Source organism: Podarcis cretensis (assembly GCF_951804945.1).
Source record: "Podarcis cretensis genome assembly, chromosome: Z".
NCBI lineage: Eukaryota > Metazoa > Chordata > Lepidosauria > Squamata > Lacertidae > Podarcis > Podarcis cretensis.
The window spans coordinates 50,364,611-50,383,549 of record NC_137184.1 but is presented as its reverse complement, the minus strand read 5'-3'; the positions used below and the strand labels follow the sequence as shown (position 1 = coordinate 50,383,549).

The following is an 18,939-nucleotide window of genomic DNA, read 5'->3' as shown; positions in this document are numbered from 1 at the left end:
CTGTTCTCCTCTTGTCACCAAGCGCCTTTCCCATAACCGATAAATATCCATATACAAAGCAAGGGGAACTTTTAAATTGAAAAAGACAACAACATCAAGCAGGCCATGAGGAAACATAATAAAACAGTTATTACTAATCCGGGTCCTATTCCTGCCGAAGGAGCACAAGATGGCAGATACAGCAAGAGCAAACATTTAAACCAACTTAAAGCGGCCGTTAAAAATAATTCACAAGCATTTTAAAAACAGCCAAAACATTCACACCTGTTTTTTTAGATAACAAACCCCCACAACTTGAAGCTATTCACAACTAGGGATCTCAGAGTTGCCAGAAGCAGTATATCTTCCAGCCACCAAAGGCCTGAGCAATTAGAGGTGTTCCTAAATTTCTTCTGAGATTCAGTAATGAAGGAAGGTGTCCAACAAAGGGGGAGCCACCATTGATAAGGCCCTGCCCTTGCCCCCAGCACACCTGGTGGAGCCACCACCAAGAAGGCCTCACCTTCCGGCCATAGGGTGGCTCTGGAAGTCACTGGTTCAAATGTTGCTTTAAGTGAGACGCTTGCATATTGTTTGAATAATATATTTTAAAAATAATTTTAAAAGAAAAGGCCTTCTAGGTAGTTAATAGTATAGGATAGTAATAATATTGAAGCCTTGGCTGTCTAAAGTTAAGCAGAAATGTCAAAACAATAATAACATGCTCAGTAGCAAGATAGGTGGAAACATAAGCCCTTCCAATGATTTATTTGTATTATATTTAAAGCATTTTTATCCTGCTCTTGGGTTTAAAAAAGGCTACCAGAGTGACTTACAAATGTCACTGATGAGACAGTCTCTGCCCTCAGGTTTAATATCTGAAAGATGCTACCTTTTGTGTCGTGTCTTTTAGATTATAAAACGGAGGGGAAAGGCTGTCTTTGTAAGATATATTTGTAAGCCGCCAAGGCAACCTTTTGAGGAGGGTAAAAAGAAAAGGGAAACTTGGGCTCTGCAGAGTTTTTATTCGGAGCCAATAGAATGGAATAATTTTAAAATGGTAGCTGCTCTTTCCTGCAAAACTGACACAGTATTAATGACGTCCAGAAATTTTATCAAGCAAAGGTATAATGTATTTATCATTAGTCATTTAATATTATGGATGGTCTGGGAGCATCATTATAATTTAGCTTTTCATGATCAAGGTTAAAATTCCCATTGAACTCAATGGGCCCTTACATCTGAGTAGACATGCAGAGAATTGCACTGCAGCACTCTCATTATTTCTTTCCTTCTTACTTTATTAACTAATTTATTTCTTGTTTGCTTTATTAATCAATGATTAATATACTTTTTTTAAAAAGCTAGTAATGGGGTGTTAGACAATCTTCATTTAATCATTTTCAGATCATGGGTGTCAATACTTATCAATGTTTGCATTAGGCTTCCATCATAAGGTATATAATTTTTAATATTTTAATATTTTGAGATGTTTGTTGTACACTGCCCTGGGCTCCCTTGTGGGAAGGGCAGAATAATAATAATAATAATAATAATAATATGCACTTACCTGTGGGACTTCTTAGTGTATTGCAGCTGTGAGAAGGAATTTTCCATGCTAAGGATGAAGAACTGAAAACTGGCAGTATCATAATGCCTTATTATAAATGTATGCGAGGTTTTGTATTTTGAATGCATTCTGGTCACCACACCTAAAAAGGAGTTTCAGCACTGAAAAAGAGGCAGAAAAGCACAATTGAAATAATCAAGGGGTTTTGAATTTCTTGATTTCCGGAGAGGCAATACATGGGGAAACAGAGAGATGGTATAGGTTTATAAAGTAATGACATATGGGAAGATTAATTGTTCTCTGCTTCCCATGATATTTGAATTTGGATTGTCCAATTAAACTTTTATTCATATCACGCTGGAATACAAACTTCATGAATGGAGTCAGTTCAGTGCCTTGTTTTCACTTCTGAAATGTAATTCTTCTACTTTTTACCTGTGAATAACATTGGTCGTTAGTCATGGTAGCTAAATGGACTAAATGCTGAAGCAGAACAAGGTTGTAAAGCCCTCCCTTGGGAATACTCAAGATGAAGTGAGTATGAATGAATGTTCATTGGATCGGCCCTTGGATCACTAATAAACATGATACCAAAACTTCCATAAAGGCGCAGTAGTTACAGTTAAAATTAATATATTATATGTATGCAATTCCTTGTGATAAGCAGAGATTTGTTTATAAAACAAATAAACATGTAAGCAGGTAAATTTGATGACAGCAAGATATGCTTTATACTCTCATGTCTTCAAATCACTATGACAGCTGACAGAAATGGAATCCAAAAACTTCCCCCTGCATTTAGTGGCTTTTACTCTGAATGAAGCAACTCTCCAGGTTACATACTATCATGTGCTTATAGCAGGAAGCCCAGATTCTTTCAAATCCAAGTATTTAATTCTCTTTAATAATAGCTCGAAATAATGTTCTGTAATATCAGTATACAACTGACACTGAAAGATATAATGAACCAAAGCCTCACAGACATTAGGATGTTGCACTGGGATCCCATGAAATCTCCCCAACGGCACCATAGATTCCATTTGTTCGAAATGTAATTGAGTGAAAGCTTTCCAATAGTCAGTTGTCAAAGGGAATAACAAAGCATTTTTCATACTGATGCTGATGTTTTACATTTCCCAACCATTTCACTGTTCTTGAGGATGTGGGAATTCTGGTTTTTCTTTGGATTACATACTGTAGATTAAGTTAGTGTTAATATGTCTATGGCCATCTCTGTTGAAAATGGTAAATGCTTTATTTTCCTTGCTCTCTGGGGCAAGTGGCAAGGTATCAAAGTAACCATTTCTTTAGTCTGCACATTTAGATAATAAGACAGATATATTTGTGGGGTCCTTCAATACAGCTCTGACTTGATTGGGTAGATAAGATTGGGTAGAATCATAAAATCACAGAATTGAAAAGGACTCCAAGGGCATCTAATCTAATTCCCTGAAATGCAAGTTATTAAATTGCTAAATAAACTGCTTTTATTATTTCAGTTTCCATGCTGCTATTCCACTCACAACATAACAATAAAAAATACAAATCAATACATCATTAACAATAACAGTTTAAATGCTAATTTATTTCAAAACATAATATGGCAATCCAAATAAATAATTCATTTTGATAATATGAATGTTATATTTTAATTCATGATAAAATAAACTTTCAATTATGAAAACATATCAATTGATGTCTGTTGTTGTTGTTGTTTAGTTGTGTCCGACTCTTCGTGACCCCATGGACCATACAAATCAGAATTGGATATTTGCTTGTTAAAATTAGTTCCTGACCTTGATCCCAAAGGAGCCTTGGTCTGTGGGAACATAATGATAAACATTTCCAGTACCATCAGATATAAACAGTTAAATAACCAGCAGCCAGTATGTGGCAGTAGTAACAAATAAAGTGCATAACACTTTTTTCCACAGAGGCTAAAAACTGAAGTGCACACAGTTTGTATTAGCTGGGTCACATACTATAAACGTGCACTAATTAATCCTTGCACAAAGTCATTCTGTGTTGGCAACAGGTGGTTTCAGTCACCTCCTTCAGTCTGGCTTCTCAACAACCATCACAACACCCCTCCCTTTCCTCAATCTCACCTGGGGGGTGGGCATAACTAGGGCAGCCAAAAGGATACCCCCCATCCCCCACCCAAAGGGAACCCTTGTATTTCGCCCCACCACCTTCTTTTCACCCCTGACCAAAATACTGGCAAGGGGCCTCCCCCCCCGCGTGGTCTCCAACCGTGACTCTCAAATGGTGTGGCGGCAGGAGAGAATGGCATGTGTCAAAGAAGCATTTAAACATTTCAGTGCAGTATAGTATGCTATCGATTGATTGATTGTAGAATATGGATAAACGTATTTTCAAAACGAGAGCAAGACCATCAAGTGACAATGAGGACAATCCTAGCTGTTTTCCAATGTTTCCGTTATCAGTAAAAAAATTACCATACTTTTCCGTGTATAAGACTAGGATTTTTTTACTAAAAATGTTAAAAGGGGGATAGTCTTATACACGGGGGCAATCTCCCCCCATTTTCTTAATTTTGAGTCCCCCAAAATAGGGGGAATCTTATACACGGAAAAACACAGTACCGTAAGTATTTTTATTTTATTTTATTCTGAAAGTGTCGGTCCACGGAAAAAAGTTTGAGCACCTATTATTTTTTGGGAGAACTACAGACAGCTTTAACACCTTCACCTTCGTGAGTGATGTCAAAGTTACAGCGCCTGCTGTGTCTGTGTACAGACTGATACTGGACGACGGACATGTTTTGCTGCAGCTGGGGCAGAGGAAAGTGTCCGCTTTGGCTGCTGCAGGTGCACTATGGCAGTGCCTCTCTCTGTGCTCCTCCCAGCTGTCATTCCTCCTCTGGTCACTGCTGTGGATGCACCACCTGACCATCTGTCTCCAGGCACTGGCTGTCATCTGCAAAGGATTCCCACAAAGCAGAACCAGTGAAGATCCTGTGGTGAGCCAGTGTGGTGTAGTGGCTAAGAGCGGTAGTCTTGTAATCTGGAGAACCGGGTTCGAGTCTCCGCTCCTCCACATGCAGCTGCTGGGTGACCTTGGGCCAGTCACACTTCTCTGAAGTCTCTCAGCCTCACACACCTCACAGAGTGTTATGGGGGAGGAAGGGAAAGGAGAATGTTAGCCGCTTTGAGACTCCTTAAAGGGAGTGAAAGGCGGGATATCAAATCCAAACTCCTCCTCCTCCTCCTGTGTGAGTGTCTGGAGGTGGTTGGCTAACAGATTGAGGTTGAATCCTGACAAGACAGAAGTACTGTTGTGCGTGAGCAGCTGTGTGTGGGGGGGGGGACTCCCTGGTCCTGAATGGGGCAACTGTGTCCCTGAAGGACCAGCTGCGCAGCCTGGGGGTCATTTTGGGCTCACCTCTGTCCATGGAGGCGCAGGTCAATTCTGTGTCCAGGACAGCTCCATCTGGGACGCAGGCTGAGACCCTCCCTGCCCGCAAACTGTCTGGCCAGAGTGGTGCATGCTTTAGTTATCTGTCGCTTGGACTACTGCAACGTGCTCTACGTGGGGCTGCCTTTGAAGGTGACACGGAAACTGCAATTAATCCAGAATGCAGCAGCTAGACTGGGGACTGGGAGTGGCTGCCAGGACCACATAACACCGGTCTTGAAAGCCCTGTTTAGGGAAGTTTTGAATGACAGATGTTTTAATGTATTTTTAATCTTTGTTGGAAGCCGCCCAGAGTGGCTGGGAAACCCAGCCGGATGGATGGGGTATAAATAAATTATGATGATGATGTCATGTTTGTTGTAATAAGGAGGATGTTAGCCTCGCACTGTGTATCCAGGCTTCAGCTCCGGGACACAAGGAACTCAGAATGGCAACCGACAGCAGCTTCTCGCCGTTCAACCCAGCATCTGGAAACTGGGAAGCATACGCCTCCCATTTCACCTTCCTCCTAGAAGCCAAAGGGGTCACCGATGAAGAAGACGCCACGAAGAGGGCGATATTCTTCAGCATCTGCGGAGAGGAGACGTTTGAAATCGCCCGGGCTCTCCATGCACCTGAAGACGTCGCTACTGTTCCATACAAAACAATAATGGAACAGCTGAAGGGGCACTTTTCGCCGCAGCCCTCAGTGGTGGCTCGTCGAAATGCCTTCTACGCAAAGCGGCAAGCCCCTGGGGAAACCATAACTGGGTTAGTGACCTCTCTCCGCCAAGGCGCCCGGTTCTGCAACTTCTCAGAGCTGGAGAACATGCTTCGAGACCGCCTCGTCGGTGGCCTGAAGGATGAGAAGCTGCAACGAAGCCTCTACGCTAAGAAGGACCTAACGTTCCAGGTCGCTCTGGAGGAGGCCCTGGCAACGGAAGCTGCCAAGAGGTCGACACAAGAGGCACGGCCAAGCCTGCCATCCCAACCGAGGGTCCACCACAAAGACCTCACCGACGACTCAGGATCTGACAGGGAGGAGGTGCACCGAGTACAGCAGTGCACTCAAGCAGCCCACATACCACAGCTGCCTCGACGAGAAGGAGGGAACTGCGCAAGCTGCGGGGAAAGTCACGAGAGGAGGACCTGCCGTTTCCGCAACGCAGAGTGCAGGCAGTGCAGAAAATTGGGACACATCGCCCGGGTGTGTCGAGCTCGGCCCACCCGACGCCAGGCATCAGATGACCAATCCAAGAGCCCCAGGTCTCGGGGCCCAATGCACCACGGAAACTCGACGGAGCTCACGGACTTCCAGGTATACCAGTTGCCCCACCCCAACGTAGAGAAAATTTATGTAGAGGTACAGATAGAGGGGGCCCCATGCTGCATGGAGCTTGACACGGGTTCAACTCTATCCATAATCTTGGCAAGGACCTTAAGGAAACTGTGTCCTACTGGGGGTCCCAAACTCAGGCCGGCCCCATTCACCCTCCGGGACTTCCAGAAACGTAAGGTCCCCACAATGGGGGTGGGGACCTTCAGGGTGCAATACCGAGGGCGGACGCGGCAACTGGACTTGCTTGTGGTCAAGGGCCCCTACATTAGCTTACTGGGATTGGCATGGTTTGGACCACTGAGGCTAGCTATCACCGGGGTGAACCATACTACCTTACAAGTGGACGTGGACGCCATATGCAAGGAATTTCCAGGGGTTTTCGATGGGAAATTGGGACAGTATACGGGCCCCCCCATTGCTCTACAGCTTGACCCCGCAGTACGACCGGTCAGGCTCAAGGCCCGCCGGGTCCCGTTCGCCCTGAAACCCCGTATAGACGAGGAATTGGACCGGCTCGTGGAGCAAGGAGTGCTGGAGCCGGTGCCTAATGCCCCCTGGGAAACCCTAATCGTCACACCCGTCAAGCCCAATGGTTCGGTCCGAATCTGCGCAGACTACAAATGTACCATAAACAAGGCCCTCACGGCCCATGCATACCCAGTGCCAGTGGTCAGCCATGTCCTTGCCACCCTGGCTGGGTTGAAAATTTTTGGCAAGCTGGACTTGGCCCAAGCATATCAACAGCTGCCAGTAGATGAGGCCACAGCAGAGGCCCAGACGATTGTGACGCACAGAGGAGCGTTCAGGGTAAAGCGGCTGCAATTCGGTGTCAGTGTGGCACCAGGCATATTCCAGAATCTAATGGACTCGCTCCTTAAAGGGATTCCTGGCGTCACCCCCTTCTTCGATGATGTGTTGATTGCCGGGCCCACACCAGAGGAGTTTGAGGACCGCCTCCGCACCGTTCTGCACCGTTTCCAGACGGCAGGTCTCAAGGTGAAGCGGGAAAAATGTCTACTAGGAGTGCCTCAGGTGGACTTTCTGGGATTTATGGTGGACGCAGAAGGGGTCCACCCGACTGGGGACAAGGTACGGGCCATTTGTGATGCCCCAGCGCCCAAGAGCAAGACTGAACTTCAGGCCTTCTTGGGACTATTGAACTTTTACCATTCCTTCCTTCCCCATAAGGTGGCGTTAGCGGAGCCCCTGCACAGACTCCTGGACAAGCGGGCCCCTTGGGTGTGGGGCCAGCGCCAGGAGGCCGCATTCCAGGCAGTCAAGGACTTGCTTGTCTCAAACTCGGTCTTGGCACACTTCGACGAGAGGCTGCCGGTGGTGCTAGCATGCGACGCCTCGCCCTATGGAATTGGCGCTCTCCTGGGACACCAACTCCCGGATGGAAGAGAGGTACCGGTGGCATACTTTTCCCAGACACTCAACGCAACCGAGCGGAACTACTCACAAATAGACAAGGAGGGTCTGGCAATCGTGAAGAGAGTAAAAAAATTCCATGATTTCTTGTATGGGCGGCCCTTCACCGTGGTGACTGACCACAAGCCGTTGCTTGGCTTGTTTGCCCCCGAAAAGCAGACCCCCCAAGTGCTGTCTCCTCGCGTCCTCAGGTGGTCAATTTTCCTTGCCAGCTACCAGTATGCACTGATTCACCGCCCGGGGAAGGCGATGGGCCATGCGGACGCCCTCAGCAGGCTACCACTACCGGAAACAGGCCCCGACCCAGCACCTGCACAAGAGGTTATGAGCCTGGAGCTGCTTCCCGACCGCCCCATTCAGGCACAAGAAGTTGCACACCATTCCAAGAAAGATAGGGTCATCTCCCGGGTCCTGGACTGGGTGTGGAGGGGATGGCCCAGCAGCAGCCCTGGGCCAGAATTCGCTGGCTACACAACCCGCAAACATGAACTGTCGGCCCACAAGGGGTGCCTGTTATGGGGAAGCAGGGTCGTTGTTCCCCAGCACCTCTGCAAAAGGGTCCTCACAGCCCTACACGAGACACACCCAGGGGTAGTAAGAATGAAGGCCCTTGCCAGGAGTTATGTGTGGTGGCCGGGGATCGACGGAGAGATAGAGGCCTGGGTCAAACACTGTCAGGCCTGCCAAGGGCCCCAATCCAGTCCTGGGAGTCCGCCCGAGCACCATGGTCACGCCTGCATGTGGACTTCGCTGGCCCCTTTCAGGGGAAAACATTCTTCATAGTGGTGGACTCCTACACCAAATGGCTGGAAGTCGCACTGGTACCATCCACTTCTACATCCGCAGCCATCCAGGTACTACGCAGGCTGTTTGCAACCCACGGGCTCCCTGACACTCTCATCTCAGACAACGGGACTGCATTTACGTCAGGAGAATTCCAAACCTTCACAGCGCACCAATGGCCACCAATGGCCAAGCAGAACGCATGGTGCGGACCACCAAGGACACCGTTCGCCGCATGACTCAAGGGGATTGGGAGTACCGCCTTGCCGCATTCCTCCTAGCACAGCACAGCACCCCCAGCTCAACGACTGGTCGGAGCCCCACTGAACTACTAATGGGTCGGCGCCTTGCAATCAGATTGGACCGCCTTCACCCCGATAGAGCTCAGGATGAGGTAGTGGTGGGGGAAGGCAGGAACCCCCGGACCTTCGAGGCCCAGGACCCAGTGTACGCAAAGAATTTTGGGGCAGGCCCAGCATGGGTACCCGCCACAGTCACCAGGGTCACTGGCCCCGTGTCGTACGAGGTGCTAACAGATGGGGGGCAATGCTGGCGCCGCCACTGCGACCAGATACGGCGACGATTCCTGGGAGAAAACCAGGAGGAGGAAAGGTCAGAGGAGTCCCAAGGGAGCAGAGGGGCAGTGAGGCCCATAGAGCAGGAGGGGCCAGCAGGAGAGGCAGAATCAGTAAATACAGAGAGGACCCGCGAGGCCGAAAGGATACCGGAACCAGAACCACGACTGAGCGAGCCGGTTGCGCCAGACCAAACAGGCCCATCACAGCCAGCATCCTTGGAACACGAGCCAGAACCTGAACCCCGGACCAGGGAACACCACAGGCCACAACGCACACGTAGGCCGCCGCCGTACCTTGAGGACTATGAATGCGACCTCCCGGGCAGGACTGGAACTTAGAGGGGAGGGGTGTTATGTACTGAGTTGAATAGGATCCAAACTGCAGCAGTCTGATTGGTCCTAGAACAATAGGATTCAGAATGCAGCAGTCTGATTGGTCTTAGAACAATGCAGCAGTATGATTGGTTGGCAGGAACCACCCAATCATGCTCCAGATATAAGTGAATCCACAACCTGATTGGCTTACAGTAGAATTCCAGAATTAGCCAATCATGTGCAGCCCATTGTGTAAATAATGTATATAAAGCAGATACTTTGAGGGGACTTTCATTCATTCCTCCTCACCACTATGAGCTGAATAAAGAGCATGAAATCACTTTGTGACTCTGAGTATATTTCAGAGGAATAGAGCTTCCACACCTGGATCTGCTGGTCCTGTGGCTCCTGGGTGGGCCTGCCCTAGGCGCAATCACTGCTCTTCCAAGGGGACCCACTCCAGAACGGGGCCATCTTTACCCGGGGGTGCAAGGGGGGTGGGGCACTCAGGCACTGATTTCTTCGGGGTGCCAGATGCCTGCCGCTGAAGCCACCCAAGGTCTTAACTATCTACCTGTTATGAAATAATAAATAATTTGGATCAAACTAGAAAAACAAAATACATATATACCTAGGTATTACTGATGCCCCCTGGCCAGGGCAGGCCTCCTGGCGAGAAGTTGGGCTGCAGCACCCAAGCAGCCTGGCAGTGCCTGCTGGCCTATAGCAACGCCCTGCTCTCCATCCTCACCCTGTCCTGGGGGAAGCAGGTGCGTCCCTTGTGTTGTGACGTGGGGTTTGTGATTTCAGCTCTCTTGACATAATATGCTGGAGACAGTTCTCTAGTAACACTTCTTTATTACAGCAACAAGACTGGGGACTGATGGAGGGAAGAGCTACATTTATAGGGACAGGGAACTATCTAGAAAGGAGACATTTTGGAGGGAACAATATCAGGCAATCACAGTCCTGCCTTTTGGAGGCAACCAATAAGACAGAGGATCCAAATACAACAGCTTAAATGAACCAATAGTAGCTGTACCCTCTGGAACCAAAAGGCAGTTACTTTACCCTAATGCAAATACAGACAATAATAATACAGATATAAAATCCTTTGACTCAATACACAACACCTTGCTGGGGGAGGGGGAGCCGTTCCCCGCCACGCGCGGAGGGCGGGTCAGCTGCACGGGTTGTAGTCCCGCCTGCCCCGGGGACCAGGCTGGGAGCAGGAACGAGGCGGGGCTGCCCTTTCGCATGGAAGAGGCGAGGTTTCTGCAGCAGCCTCTTCCTTTTGGAAGGCGAAGCAGCGGGGCTGGATTAGAACAACGGCGGCGCTTGGCAGACGCAACTAAATTTGGGGGTGCCGGGCGGTTCTTTGCACCCCAGACGGCCCTGCATGATGTCACGTTTGTTGTAACAAGGAGGAATAGAGCTTCTTCCACACCGAGATCATCCTGCGGCCCCTGCTGCCGCCTCGCCTCGCCTCCTGGGCGGGCCTGCGCCCTGGGCGCGACCGCTGCGCTTCCCAGGGGGACCCACTCCGGAGCCCACCCTGCGCTCCGCCGCGCGCCCGGCGCTGCTCTCCCCACGGCGCCTGCTCCTCGCGCGCCCCTGCTGGCCGCGCCTGCTCGGCCTGGGATCGGCGCTTCTTCCTCCCTCTCAGTCCCGGCTGCGGGGAGGGAAGAAGCGGAGGGGGACCCGGAGGAGCCATGGCTGCCCTGGCCCAGCTGCCGCGGGGCGGCTGGAGAGCCGGGCCGGCGGGACACCTGGGGGACCCTGGCCGGCGGCAGCAGCGGCTGCTCCTGGGGCTGCTGCTGGTGGCGGCGGCGGGGCTGGGCGCCCGGGCAGAGCCGCTGCTGGCCTCCGGAGCGCGGCCCGTGGCGCTGGAGGAGGAGATTGTGTCCGAGAAGGCGGCCGAAGCCAGCCACCGCCAGGACAGCGCCAACCTGCTCATCTTCATCCTCCTGCTCACCCTCACCATCCTCACCATCTGGCTCTTCAAGCACCGCCGCGCGCGCTTCCTGCACGAGACGGGCCTGGCCATGATCTACGGTGGGTGCAGCGCGCCGCGCTGGGTGCAGGGAGGGAGGCTGGCAGAGACCCCCTGGCGGGCACCCGGGCCACTTTCCAAGGGGGCCCGTCGGCCATTTAGGAGCAGGGATGCAGGCGTGCCGGATGTAGGTATGAGCTAAATAAGCTATAAGTTAGGGCCCCCCTCTCTTGGGGGCCCCCCAAAAAATGAAAGGGAAAAAATCCTGGATGTACATTTCCAAAATATAAGATAAAAAAACCAAATAAAATAAAACCTACATACAGCAACAGTGTGTTGTGTTGTGTAGGCTCCTATTTGTTATGTGCAAATTTCTTCAGGTACCTATTAGGTCCATAAATTACCATATCATATATTCAACACAAAAAACAGTGGCAATTTGTTGTGGACAAAGGACAGCTGGACATAGAAAGGGCCCCATTAACTTCAGGAGCTGAGGGCTTCATCAAACCTCAATCCAGCCCTGGATGCAGCGCTGCTCCACTGTGGTGCCACGGTGCTGCACCCCCCCCCCCCTTTTGAGGCATCTTCCCTTGCTCCCACCGCCTGCCCACATCTGTGTGTGGAGCCCACGCCTAGGAGAGGGGCAGGGGGAATCGCTGGGGCCGTTATCAACGTGCCCGGCAGCGAGTCCACTGCCTACCTGTGCGCACACCTTTAGATTCAGGACCTGCGCGGTTTCCTTCATGCATATGATGAAGCGAGCTGCTGCCTCCGAAATAAAGGTCGTGTTTATTAGCCCTCCGGGTATCATGAAACCATTTGTTTTTCCATGTTCAGAGGCGCTTCATGAGCATAAGCAACAGGTAAGATGGTTGTATTGCTGCTCTTTCTGGAGCTTCCCACACAAGGTGAGGCTTGGTGACAGAACGCCTGGCCGAAAGGTGCCGGGGTTGAGACAACAGAGCTTCTTTTTCTGCCTTGCACTCCCTTTCACACAAAAATAAAAAGAAACGCCTCCCTTACTACTTAGTTGCCATTCTGCTCACAGTGCAGAATCCCTGAAACTGCCACACTCTTGCCCTGTGGGCAGTTTATGACCTTTGGACAGTGCTGCTGCAAGGTTAGGAAACAAATCCATTAGTTTGGGACTCCTGAGGACCCCACTATAGCTGTGAGATGGTGATTTGGTTTCCCCACTCTGACCACATTTTATAGCGGGATTAATAGTCACAAAGTGTTTTACAATCGGCTCCTGTTAGAGCTGACATGGGGGATCACAAAGTGTTGCTCCCTAGTTCTCATGCACAGGATCACAGCTCAGAACCGTAAGAAGAGCCTCCTGGATCAGAGCAAAGGCCCATCTAGCCCAGCATCCTGTTCTCAGTGACCAACCTGATGGCCGGAGGAGGCTCAAGCAGGACAGGACGGCAGCAGTGCCCTCCCCAATTGGGGTTCCCAGCAGTGGATTCTGCCTCCGAGAGCAAGGGAGCACCTACTGCTGATAGCCTTCTGCTCCATTAATTTGCCTAACCCTCTTCAGGATTAGTATGCCAGGTGTGTTATTATTCTCACCAGCCATCTTGGAGGTAGCTCTCTTTTAATCCTGTTTTTTACAGGCAGGGTGGGTTTGATTTAAATCAAATCAATTTAAATCACTAGTCAGTAAGACTTGATTTAAATCATTTATTTTTTTTTTACAGAAAGACTCATTCTTGCTGGTATATTCTTAATATTTACAACCAGACGAAGATTTCGTTTTTAGAACATTAAATTTTCAGAGTCATTTTGACAGTTCTATAAAAAATTACTGATTTAGTTATACTGTTAGAAATACATAGAAAGATAATTATGTAATTATGGTTACAGATAGGTAGCCGTGTTGGTCTGCCATAGTCAAAACAAAATAAAAAAATTCCTTCCAGTAGCACCTTAAAGACCAACTAAGTTAGTTCTTGGTATGAGCTTTCGTGTGCATGCACACTTCTTCAGATACACTGAAACAGAAGTCACCAGACCCTTCTATATAGTGAGAAGGTGGGGAGGGGTATTACTCAGAAGGGTGGTGGGATTGGGTGATTGGCAGATAGCTGTGATGAGCCTGTTGACGACTCTTAACGACTGCAATAGGTCTTACAGGAAAAAGCAAGGGGTGAGAAGGTGAAAAATGGCTTTGTCATGTATAATGAGATAAGAATCCAATGTCTTTGTTCAGACCAGGTCTCTCCATGGTTTTAAGTTTGGTGATAAGTTGCAATTCAGCAGCTTCTCTTTCCAGTCTATTTCTGAAATTCCTTTGTAATAGAACAGCTACTTTGAGATCTTGTATAGAATGTCCTGGGAGATTGAAGTGTTCTCCTACTGGTTTCTCTGTCTTGTGGTTCCTGATGTCGGATTTATGTCCGTTTATCCTTTGGCATAAGGTTTGGCCTGTTTGTCCAATATAGAGAGCTGAAGGACACTGTTGGCATTTGATGGCATACACAGTGTTAGACGATGAGCAATTAAATAGTCCCGAGATGGTATGTGTGATGTTGTTGGGGCCAGTAATGGTGTCGTCCGGGTGTATGTGGCAGCAAAGTTGGCATCTGGGTTTATTGCAGGCTCTGGTGCCAGTGTCCGTGTTAAGTCTGGTTGTAGTATTATTGTGGGTTAGGAGTTGTTTAAGATTGGGTGGCTGTCTGTAGGCAATGATTGGTCTTCCTCCCAGGGCTTTCTTTTTAATGTAATTATGGTGAGGTTTAATAAGTTAACAGTTTATATTTGGACAACTTTTCAGCTGTACTTGATTGGAAGGAGAAAAATAATCATTTCCTTAATGACAATTTAAACAATTTATTTAACTAAAACAATAACATTATAGCATATGTATCCATGTTTGTGAACTGATGTAGTTAAACATTTTTTTAAAAAACAACACACACCTTAGACTGAGTTTTAGCACACATGAAAAACTTAAAACAAATCCTTATTTCCTGATGAATAGCCTCTGGACTATAATGTAATGTAGATAGAATACTATCTTTAGGAAGATTTTTCCTCCAAAAATGTTTTATTTTAAAAATCCAAGTTAAATCAAAAGAATGCTATTTAAATAAAAAAAATCTGATTATATCAACAAAATCCTATTTTTTATTTCAAAAAATCATTGATTTCTCCCACCCTGCTTTATACAAATCTACGTTGTGTGTGCAGTTCTGGTGAAGGAGAAGGCAGAGCTGGAAAAGTTTCTGAGAAGGGCAACTGAAATCAGGGGGTGGCAGCCATTTTCCCTATGAGGAAAATGGACCTTTCTCACTTAGACATGATAAAGGACTATGCAATTCTGTGTGGGAAAAGTGGGTGATTTTTTTTCTTTCCCCTCTTCTATAGGGCTAGAATCCAAGTGGATCCAATTTTTTTGATTTTTATTTTTAAATCATTTATTTTTATCCACCTTGTTTACAGGTGAGAGTGAGAGATTTCGACCTTCTGAAGGCTATCTAGTGAGTTTGTGGCCAAACAGGATGTTAAATGATAGAATCATAGAATCATAGAGTTGGAAGAGACCACAAGGGCCATCGAGTTCAACCCCCTGCCAAGCAGGAAACACCATCAGAGCACTCCTGACATATGGTTGTCAAGCCTCTGCTTAAAGACCTCCAAAGAAGGAGACTCCACCACACTCCTTGGCAGCAAATTCCACTGTCAAACAGCTCTTACTGTCAGGAAGTTCTTCCTAATGTTTAGGTGGAATCTTCTTTCTTGTAGTTTGAAGCCATTGCTCCGTGTCCACTTCTCTGGAGCAGCAGAAAACAACCTTTCTCCCTCCTCTATGTGACATCCTTTTATATATTTGAACATGGCTATCATATCACCCCTTAACCTCCTCTTCTCCAGGCTAAACATGCCCAGCTCCCTTAGCCGTTCCTCATAAGGCATCGTTTCCAGGCCTTTGACCATTTTGGTTGCCCTCCTCTGGACACGTTCCAGTTTGTCAGTGTCCTTCTTGAACTGTGGTGCCCAGAACTGGACACAGTACTCCAGGTGAGGTCTGACCAGAGCAGAATACAGTGGCACTATTACTTCCCTTGATCTAGATGCAATACTCCTATTGATGCAGCCCAGAATTGCATTGGCTTTTTTAGCTGTCGCGTCACACTGTTGGCTCATGTCAAGTTTGTGGTCAACTAAGACTCCTAGATCCTTTTCACATGTACTGCTCTCAAGCCAGGTGTCACCCATCTTGTATTTGTGCCTCTCATTTTTTTTGCCCAAGTGCAATACTTTACATTTCTCCCTGTTAAAATTCATCTTGTTTGTTTTGGCCCAGTTCTCTAATCTGTCAAGGTCATTTTGAAGTGTGATCCTGTCCTCTGGGGTGTTAGCCACCCCTCCCAGTTTGGTGTCATCTGCAAATTTGATCAGGATGCCCTTGAGTCCATCATCCAAGTCGTTGATAAAGATGTTGAATAAGACTGGGCCCAAGACAGAACCCTGTGGCACCCCACTAGTCACTCTTCTCCAGGATGAAGAGGAACCATTGATGAGCACCCTTTGGGTTCGGTCAGTCAGCCAGTTACAAATCCACTGAGTGGTAGCATAGTCAAGACCGCATTTTACCAGCGTCTTTACAAGAATATCATGGGGCACCTTGTCAAATGCCTTGCTGAAATCAAGGTAGGCTACATCCACTGCGTTCCCTTCATTTACCAGGCTTGTAATTCTGTCAAAAAACGAGATCAGGTTAGTCTGACATGACTTATTTTTCAGAAATCCATGCTGACTATTGGTGATCACAGCATTCCTTTCTAGGTGCTCACAGACTGTTTGCTTAATGATCTGCTCCAGAATCTTCCCTGGTATTGATGTCAGACTGACTGGGCGGTAATTATTTGGGTCCTCTCTTTCCCCCTTTTTGAAAATAGGGACAACATTTGCCCTCCTCCAGTCTGCCGGGACTTCGCCTGTTCTCCAGGAATTCTCAAAGATGACTGCCAGTGGTTCTGAGATCACATCTGCCAGTTCTTTTAATACTCTTGGATGCAGTTCATCTGGCCCTGGAGACTTGAATACATCTAAACTAGCCAAGTATTCTTGTACTATCTCCTTAGTTATTCTGGGCTGTGTTTCCTCTGCTGAATCATTTGCTCCAAATTCTTCAGGTCGGGCATTGTTTTCTTTATCGGAGAAGACTGAGGCAAAGAAGGCATTGAGGAGTTCAGCCCTTTCTGTGTCCCCTGTTTGCATTTCACCATCTTCTCCTCTGAATGACCCCACGGTTTCTTTGTTCTTCCTTTTGCTACGAACATACCCATAAAAGCCTTTTTTGTTGCTTTTAACCTCTCTAGCAAGCCTGAGTTCATTCTGTGCTTTAGCTTTTCTGACTTTGTGTCTACACGTGCTGGCTATTTGTTTGAATTCCTCTTTGGTGGTTTCCCCCCTTTTCCATTTTTTGTACACATCCTTTTTTAATCTTAACTCAGTTAAAAGTTCTTTAGATAGCCACCCTGGCTTCTTTAGGCACCTTCCATGTTTCCGTCTCATTGGTATTGCCTGAAGTTGTGCTTTTACTATCTCCCTCTTAACAAACTCCCAGCCATCATGAACTCCCTTTCCTTTTAGTATTACTGTCCATGGGATCTCACCCAGCGCTTCCCTAAGTTTTATGAAGTCGGCTTTCTTAAAGTCAAGAAATTGAGTCCTAGTATGCTTGGCTGCTCCTTTCCGCTGTATAGTAAACTTCAGAAGAGCATGATCACTTGCGCCTAATGATCCTTCCACTTCTACCCCACTAACCAGGTCATCAACATTGGTTAGGACCAGATCTAAAATGGCTGTTCCTCTTGTTGCTTCTCCCACTTTCTGGACAATGAAGTTGTCTGCAAGGCCAGTGAGGAATCTGTTTGACCTTATGCTCTTGGATGAGTTTGACATCCAACAAATATCCGGGTAATTGAAGTCCCCCATTACTACTATCTCCCTTCCTTTTGCATGCTTGGCCATCTGTTCCAGGAAGGCATCATCTATGTCCTCCGTTTGGCTTGGGGATCTATAGTAAACTCCCACAATGAGGTCCCTGTTATTCTTCTCTCCCTTAATTTTGACCCAAATGCTCTCACTTTGGCTTTGAGGTTCTAAATCTTGGATCTCTTCACAGGTATACACATCCCTGACATATAACGCCACTCCTCCTCCTTTCTTGTCTGGTCTGTTTCTCTGAAATAGATTGTATCTCTCCATTATTACATTCCAATCATGGGACTTATCCCACCAGGTTTCAGTGATGCCTATTATGTCATATTTAGTTTGCTGTACCAAGAGCTCAAGCTCATCTTGTTTATTTCCCATGCTTTGCGCATTAGTGTACAGACATTGAAGTCCATTAATCATTCCCCCGTGTCTCTTATTTAAGGATTTTTTCCTCCCGCCACTAGGTCTGCATCCTGTTTGCTCCATTTGGTCTATGACATTTGGATGATCATCTTCATCAATTGATAGACTCCTACCTTCAGGAGCACTGTCTCCCTCCCCCACATTAGTCAGTTTAAAGCCCTCCTGATGAGGTTTCTGAGATTTTTGGCAAAAACATTTCTCCCAACCGTTGTGAATCCAAACCGTTCCTGTTTACACCATTTGCGAAGCCAGCTGTTCACTTCCACTATTTTTCCCTCTCTCCCTGGGCCACGTCGTTTAACTGGGAGGACAGATGACATGACAATTTGTGCATTTAATTGCTTCAATTTCCTGCCCAGAGCCTCATAGTCTCTTTTGATCTTCTGGAGGCTATTGCTTGCAGTGTCATTGGTTCCCACATGAACCAAGAGAAAGGGGTGTTTGTCAGTGGGTTTTATGATTCCTTGCAGTCGTTCAGTTACATCTTGGATCTTAGCCCCAGGGAGACAGCACACTTCCCGAGACATCTTGTCAGGCCCACAGATCACTGCTTCTGTTCCCCTCAGTAGGGAATCCCCTATCACCACTACACGCCTCCTCTTAGGTTTGGTCGGGGTTCTTCCGTGAGCTGTCCGTTCCAAGGTCGCCTGCACATTCCCTGAGGACTCACTTTGCTGCTTGTCTTCATATACCTGATCGACTGTAATGAGGGAGAGATCCTCAAATGGAGTCTGCTCTTCGTCTTCCATGCTAGGGGAGAGGACCTCAAAGCGATTGTGTATTTCTAAACAATCAGAGCGAACCCTGGGCCTCCTACTTCTTTGAGTCACGTTTCTCCATATATCTGGCTCTTGTGTTGGTGAACTAGCCTCCTTCTCAGGAGGCCCAAATCTTCTTCTCAGAAGATTTGAACTGAGAGTTCCCCAAATCCAGTATTGTACAGTCGTACCTCGGGTTACAGACGCTTCAGGTTACAGACTCTGCTAACCCAGAAATAGTACCTCGGGTTAAGAACTTTGCTTCAGGATGAGAACAGAAATTGTGCTCAGGCGGTGCAGAGGCAGCAGGAGGCCCCATTAGCTAAAGTGGTACCTCTGGTTAAGAACAGTTTCAGGTCAAGAACAGACCTCCAGAACGAATTAAGTACCACTGTATTCTAG

The 18,939-nt window shown here is 47.5% G+C and overlaps 1 protein-coding gene and 2 long non-coding RNA genes across 3 annotated transcripts in view; 1 reads left to right on the top strand and 2 right to left on the bottom strand.

Annotated features, from left to right (window-relative positions):
• Nucleotides 1-3,113: 3,113 nt before the first annotated feature.
• Nucleotides 3,114-4,506, bottom strand: LOC307208311. The gene is made up of 2 exons (XR_013835066.1): nucleotides 4,262-4,506; nucleotides 3,114-3,368 (listed from the first exon to the last, which is right to left on the bottom strand). It is a non-coding gene; the product is annotated as an uncharacterized lncRNA (long non-coding RNA).
• Nucleotides 4,507-4,804: 298 nt separating this feature from the next.
• LOC307208315 lies at nucleotides 4,805-10,682 on the bottom strand. The gene is made up of 3 exons (XR_013835072.1): nucleotides 10,545-10,682; nucleotides 10,043-10,189; nucleotides 4,805-4,827 (listed from the first exon to the last, which is right to left on the bottom strand). It is a non-coding gene; the product is annotated as an uncharacterized lncRNA (long non-coding RNA).
• SLC9A6 (solute carrier family 9 member A6) overlaps nucleotides 10,567-18,939 on the top strand; it is a 54,540-nt gene continuing 46,167 nt past the window's right edge. The window contains 2 exon segments of the mRNA XM_079962715.1: nucleotides 10,567-11,071; nucleotides 11,074-11,466. Of these exon segments, the coding sequence (XP_079818841.1) occupies nucleotides 10,669-11,071; nucleotides 11,074-11,466 (796 nt within the window). The 5' untranslated portion in view covers nucleotides 10,567-10,668.